The sequence below is a fragment of the Rhyacophila brunnea genome, unplaced genomic scaffold (assembly GCF_057557595.1).
Source record: "Rhyacophila brunnea isolate RB1 unplaced genomic scaffold, BYU_Rbru_1.0 scaffold_11, whole genome shotgun sequence".
In the NCBI taxonomy this organism is placed as follows: domain Eukaryota; kingdom Metazoa; phylum Arthropoda; class Insecta; order Trichoptera; family Rhyacophilidae; genus Rhyacophila; species Rhyacophila brunnea.
In genome coordinates this window covers 27,902,611-27,909,673 of record NW_028232763.1, presented here as the reverse complement: position 1 = coordinate 27,909,673, position 7,063 = coordinate 27,902,611, and the positions used below count along the sequence as shown (strand labels likewise).

The 7,063-nt window shown below is 33.8% G+C and overlaps 1 protein-coding gene across 1 annotated transcript; it reads left to right on the top strand.

Annotated features, from left to right (window-relative positions):
• The first annotated feature begins 3,416 nt into the window (after positions 1-3,416).
• Positions 3,417-4,034, top strand: LOC147078555 (uncharacterized). Its single transcript, XM_085960488.1, has 2 exons — positions 3,417-3,516; positions 3,628-4,034. Exons 1-2 carry the CDS (start codon positions 3,417-3,419, stop codon positions 4,032-4,034), a joined length of 507 nt encoding a protein of 168 aa, XP_085816614.1.
• Positions 4,035-7,063: the final 3,029 nt, after the last annotated feature.

The following is a 7,063-nucleotide window of genomic DNA, read 5'->3' as shown; positions in this document are numbered from 1 at the left end:
GTAACAGCAGTTTTTACGTGTTTGCTTACGGTAATTTGTAATTATTACTCAAAATATTCTCAATAATAATTCATATAAATAATTCAAGTTTTTAAGTAAGTAGTTGTAATATTGGTTGGTTGAGTGAATCTAAAATTTGAAACAGTTGAAATTCTATCCGGTTAATATTATATTATAAAACTTCTGGTGTAGGTACAATACGTTAAGCCGACCAATGATGACCCACGGAATGGAGTATTGGACTCTGCTGGACGCTGATGAGCGTGCGGTTGGTATACTTGAGAGAAATATTCTGTGATGAATATAATATATCGCCCAACACTAGTAAGTGAATAGTAAATACATATGACATAAACATGAACAGACCTCGGTCAAAACATTTAGAGACCTTAATCACTGTCCTTTAGTAATTCAGGTACACCATGAATTTACAGTTTTGTACCAAATAATCCTTGGTAAAAATCGGTTATGCATTTGTTTTTTTGATGCCCTAATCATTTGCGTATGTTAGTTAGTTGTTAATTCTATCCTGACTCTGGGCTCTATATGTAGAATTCATCCGCACATTTTCTATTTTTAATTGACTCCAATGATAAAATATCCTGTATGTAGATAATAGAGTAATATCCTGAGATACAAGCTTTTTTTAAAAAAGCACTGAAACAGCTCTGCGTTATTAATCAATAATTGATGATGATAGTTTATACTCAATACCAGTGTTCTAGCTTTCACGACATAAAAAACCTTTATTCTTCTTTCAAACGTCACCCCATTTTTGATAATATCGGGAGTTCAGTTTATGACAACATTCAAACACTACGTTCGAAATATGAATAAAATATTTATTCAAAACGTTGCAAAATTCTACGATTCAAATAAAATGTCCATACGAAAAAAAATATATTCAAAGATTTCCGACGCGCTTAGAGGAGTGTTTTACGTTCCGGGGTCAAATTAACCCACGGGTAAAGTGATACGCAGAACCGTATAGAGTTTATGCTATCAGGAAGCCGCATACAAAGTGTGGGGTTATTTGGTACCCCGGCTACAACAACTGGCCCACTTCCAACTTAATATTCAGTTGGGCACATCGATAACAGACCGTTTAAACATTTTGCTCGGCTGGTATAGTGAACTTTGGCTACATTTTTTTTCTTTCTCCGTACATGCATGCTTATAAATTGTAGGATAAACAGGCTGACTTGTATGAACTTCTCTATGTACTCCTAAGTAAGTAACCAAAACTTTTCAAAGAATTTCTGTGTACACCTACCTTCTAGCTAGGATATAAAATACAATACGTTCCTCAAAGATTGTACTAAAGCAACTTTGTAAGTTTATAATACAAAGTAATTTTAAAAAGCACATAAATATTAAAATTATTATAAGATGGTACCCACTGATACACACACTTGGCCTTTTGCGAGTTAAGTTAGCATCGACATTTTTTGGCAGCCAACTAAGCGTAGGTAGTTGCAACATCTATAATAATATTAAGTAATAATTACCTTCAATAATTGTAATCGATTATCTTCCTCATGGCTACCACAAGAGTTGAGGGGGGGAGCTAATAGGAATCTATTCTTGTGCCCCGGGCATTGGGGGGCCCACCGTGGTGGGTTGACCAGCTAAGTGAGATAAAGACACAACAAGTTTGCTTTAATGGTGAAAAAGTCGCTATTTTACTTCAAGTATATTTAAAAAAAAAAAAACAATTTAGCGGAAGCAGTCGTCAGCATTTCCTCAATCATAAACTAGATCATTAGTGTATAATATGATTTATTTAATTGCGACAATGTCTCTTGTAATGTATGTAACAGCAAGGACGATCCATAACTCGTCACTCATCATGAGTCCGGTCACTCGACATAGTCAACCGTCATTCACTCGAGTCCAGTCTCGCGGTCCTATTAATCTCTCAATAATATCAATCTCATCAGTACATCCGTACCCACGATTATAACATTACTATGGCATCTTTATTATTGTATTTATTTATTCTTGTATCGATAAATAAACTCTATCCTCGAAACTTTAAAGCAATTACAACTTTATTTTCACACACACATCATCATCCCTTCAGTGGAGACCCCGACGTGATCCCTACAAAGTAGTATATATTTTGTAATTGGACATTCTTGCGTTAATTAGTAAATTAAATGTAAAATAATTTGCGATGATGATTAGTATTTCAATTACCTACTTTTCGATAATTTAAAAAACAATATGTTTAATCTATCACTGTCATTCGAGTATTTGAGTTATCATTGTTGTTGATGTGTAAAAAGTGTTTATTCATTTATTGTGCAATTGATATTTGATAATAAGTATTGATAGTACAATTTAATTATGAATGCAAAAACAATAATATTTCATAGAATTACTGTTGAAATACGATAAATCGATTATACCAGCTGTGGAAAACCTACGGTACGCATAGGAATTATTGTATATTATAATATATATATTTTTAGAAGAAAAAAATGTTCTTTAGTCTTCATCACACTTAGGACTGCGTTTCTTCAACAGAGTTTTATGGATGTCATTACAGTATGATTTAAATAATTCTTCACCCGTAAACCTTTTTGTGTAGTTAAAGTATGTATCTTCTACTAGTCTGTTGCAGTGGCGAAGGGTGGAGGTAGGCAGGTAAAATCTGACATAAATAGTGCACACTAAAATCTGTCCGTCAATTTGTTTTTGTTTTTTTTTTTAACTGAGACTACAATTTACAGATGGTTTTAGTTAGTTTTAAAAAATCAATTAAACCGAGCCTAGACCAATCCATAATAGTTTTGATATGCTATGGGCGATCTGACGAAATATTGGATACTTTTTCATTCATACTTATTTGCTTTCGTTGAACTCTAAGACTACAATTTACACATAGTGTTAGTTAGTTTTTTAAAATTCATTAAAACTGATTAAGCCAAAAATAGATAAAAACTATTATTCTATCTATAAAATATCCAAAATTATGTATGATTTAGTATAGTTTTAGATATTTTAGGGATAAAACCAACACGCATGCCTGACAATGTTTGAGCGAACGTCGCGTCTATATCATCTATCCTGAACTTATCATCGTCATTCATCAACCTTATATAATATCATCCATCCAAAAGTGTATCGTTTGTTTATCAGTGCGTGAGTGCGTGAACACCGAACTAGTTCCAGAGATTTATGCACTGATTATGCTAATTATTGTTATCAGTACCTATCTACTTTATGTTGAAAATATAAATTTTATATATATTAACAAACAACCACTATTGAAATATTGTTATCATGATGTACTCGTAGATTACGTTATCTTCGACTGACTAGAAAAAAAAATAGTACCCATTGATGCTTGATTAAAAATTTTAACAAATATTATTGGCTGTACATAATATAAAGTAAAACACATTATTAAAATGGGAATGTGTATTTTAAATGACAAGTTTCAAAAATACTTAAAGGATTACGTTAACGCTTTAGGATTTTCATCTTATGAGATCCAAGTGTCGTTCGGAGGCTAGGGCAAGAATTTTATTGGCCTAGTTTACAGTGTGACAGTTAATGGAATCAAAGAAAATCAAGAGTGTGTGTTAAGATGGTACCTGAAGACAGAAACTGATTGCCCAGCCCGTATTAAAGAGCTGAATCTAGATCAGAAGTATGAGAGAGAATCATTCATGTATAACAATGTTATTAATACATTTAGAGATGTACAAAATCAACTGCTTCTTGAAGATCAGATGACCCTTCCAGTATGTTTCAAAGCGACAAACGAATACATTATAATGGAAGACTATAGTGCCAGAGGTTATTTACCTTTCAATCATGACAAAACCTTTGATTTTAAACACGTATCGTTGGTGATATCGGAGTTGGCACGTTTCCATGCCTTTTCATTTGGTTTGAAACAAGATAATATAAAAGAATTTGACGAAATGACAAAAACCTTGACCGACCTTGTTTATCTTAAGGACCGTTTTAAAGGAGTCGTAGAGTTAGTATTACAAATGGCATTGGATGATCTTGATGATTGAGGTCAAAGGAAAATTGGCGGTTATCGGGACTGACCTGTTTGAGAAATTAGGAGATTTTGCGAAGCAAACAGATGAAATGAAGAAATATTCTGTTGTGTGCCACACAGATTGTACATTAAGGAATATATTGTTCAAATATACTGATGTAAGTATACCATATAACTACTCAGTCCGGCTTATTCTAGACTACAATTAGAAGATTGGGAGTCAGTATTCCACTCCTTACAATATTCGTACATTACAATGTGGCTGCCATATCCACTCTCATGTGCCCCGTTTACATATTGTGTGCCATCTCGCCCATCTCCTCACAATCTCTTTGATTGGAACTAAAATATAGTGAAAGGCAAAGGATCATACGTGGTCGCAGCCACGACCTATTCTGGATCACAACTGTTTCCTCGAGTCAAGCCACTATTAGCGAGGGGAGTAAGACTAGTAAATGCGCTCCCTAAAGACATAGAGCCCCATGCAGAATCCAAGATTTCGATCTTAAAGATAAGTTGCCGAAAAGCATGACTTAACTCTAGACCCTTAACCATAGACTTCTTTTGTTATGAACACGCCCCCTTCTGTATTACCATTTACCACTGACAGCTGCTGTCAAAATAAATTCGCGTGTCTATAAAACAGTCAATACAAATTCATTTAACAATTTATCTCAATAGGAATATTGATAATGTTAATTCGTTTAGCATGTACATGTAGAATATTATTTTACTTTTTATACGCCAGTCTGCAGAAATACAAGATGACACTGGACGCTAGTGTTACCATGTTAAAAAATTATCTTGCGGTGCCTGTGAAATCACGTATAATGACTGATAACGGAAACATAAGAGTATTATAATTAAATATTAATTATGTACATATTTATAGTTATTGCAGTTGTCATATTTTTGTCATCGTTTAACAATTACAAAATAATTTACCTAAACTATAGGAAAGAGAATTTTGAAATATGGTATTATTTTCAATAGAAAAAACGAACGAAGCTTTTAAGACTAGGTGAACCATAGACAACATGATCTTAACTAAGGACATGTTTCTTCATAGTGTTTTCTGCTAAGGAAATTTTAGTTATGATAAATGTTTCTGCATTCCGCCCATAGACATTTCCAATGTTGTACGTTGCATCTTGTTTATTGAAAGTATGAAACTTTATTTTATTGTATAAAATTGTTTTTGTTTTTTTAATATATTATTATTATTTTCTTCTTCTCTCTTGTGAGAGTAATATTTGTTATAATGTAAATCTAATGTTGTGAACGTCCTGATTTTTGATTTATGTCCAAAATGTTTCGTTTTCGTAAATAAACATCAATCGGTGTCGATTCACTGCTGGGTGAAAGCCTCCCCATAACTTCCCCCACTCTTCTCGGTTTCTAGTTATTCGCAAAATTCAAAATCAATTCAAAATTTCAGGATGGACTTCCAATCGACGCTGTAATGCTGGACTATCAGTTTTCAAAATTCAACTCACCTGTCACTGATATCTACTTTACACTGGTTTCCTCGACATCCGCAGATGTATGGAACAGATTGGACGATCTGACGAACATCTACTATGACGCTCTCTCTCAGTTCCTGGCAAAATTAGGCCACACTGCATCAGCGTGCTATCCCAGGAGTGTTTTCCAAAGCGACTTGGTGAAGTTTCAGACTTACGCAGTCGGAGTTGGCTTGTCTGTTATCCGGATTTTTGCGTTACCAGATAGAAATAAAGAAGAAATTAAAGAAATTTTTGATAATAAAGTGGAAGAAAATAGTTATTTTCATTTTAATTCACACAAGGCTAAAAGGTATTTTAAAAAGAACATTAACGGGTTAATGAATAAATTTGCTGAAATTGGTTTTATTTAAAATTTATCAATTTTTAATTTTTGTTGAAAAAAAAACCTTTTCTTCTACCAGATAGAACCTTCTGTGGTTTATTTATCAAAATCACTGAAGGAAATTCAAATTTAACGTAATAACTATTTTTCTATTCAGCAACAATGAAGCGCTGCTCTATCTCTTCATATATTATTCTCTTTTAATGAAATTCAGAAGGGACATATTATATTTAGGCTCAATCTTTACAGAAGAAAATGTTCTTAACTATCTTTGATTTTACATAAAATCATTTATAATTGTTACAATGTTAATACTAATAGAAAGATATGATATTAGATTAAGTGTTTGTAAATTAAAATATTTGCCATAGTAAGTAGGCTTAAGGCCGCGGACCTGGTGGAAACGCTCATGCAACGCGCGACCAAGTCTAGACTAATTATCCGCTCCAAATGCTTGGCCTGTCCCACGTAGGAGCGTCCTTTAAGCGTCAATTACATTGAGCTTTTTTACGAGCTGATTATTGGCAAATTTATAATCTGCCTGTAAATTCGCCCAGTGTAATCATCGAACAAGCTAATAAGCAGGTTGTAAACACTCCACCGAGAAAAGTTGAAAGCCGGTCAACTTTATAAGCAACACGCCGGCTTGTGGGCGTATCGCGTCTGCGCAGTAGAGCGTGGTGGTGGAAAAACGAACTACTCATTTTGAAATTTACCTTTTTGACGTTTAATGGAAACATTATTATGGAGCGTAGCGACCTCCCGGCAAAAAAACGAACTACGTTCCGTCAAAATCGCTCGCTGGCTTGTGGCTTATCAGCGAATGGAAAATTTTGTGTGTAATCATGAAATCGCAGTAGCTGAACCGCCCGCTTTTAAATTTGCCAATAATCAGCTCATAAAAAAGCTCAATGTAATTGACGCTTTACCAGCGGTTTGAGCCAGTGGCACGTCACCTTTTCAATATAAACATTTATTTAATATATTTAAAGAAATTCAGAACCTGAGCAGAGTTGTTTGAATTATAACCAGAAGGTATTGTATGATCTTTTTGTAAAATACCCACATTGTTTGTAAACTGATATCGCTTAACAAATGCACATTACAAACATTTGTAAGTCTACGCACGTATTCACCTGCACATATTGTTATCAATTAAATGTGGTCTGGGCAGCCCGTATCATACAGATTTAT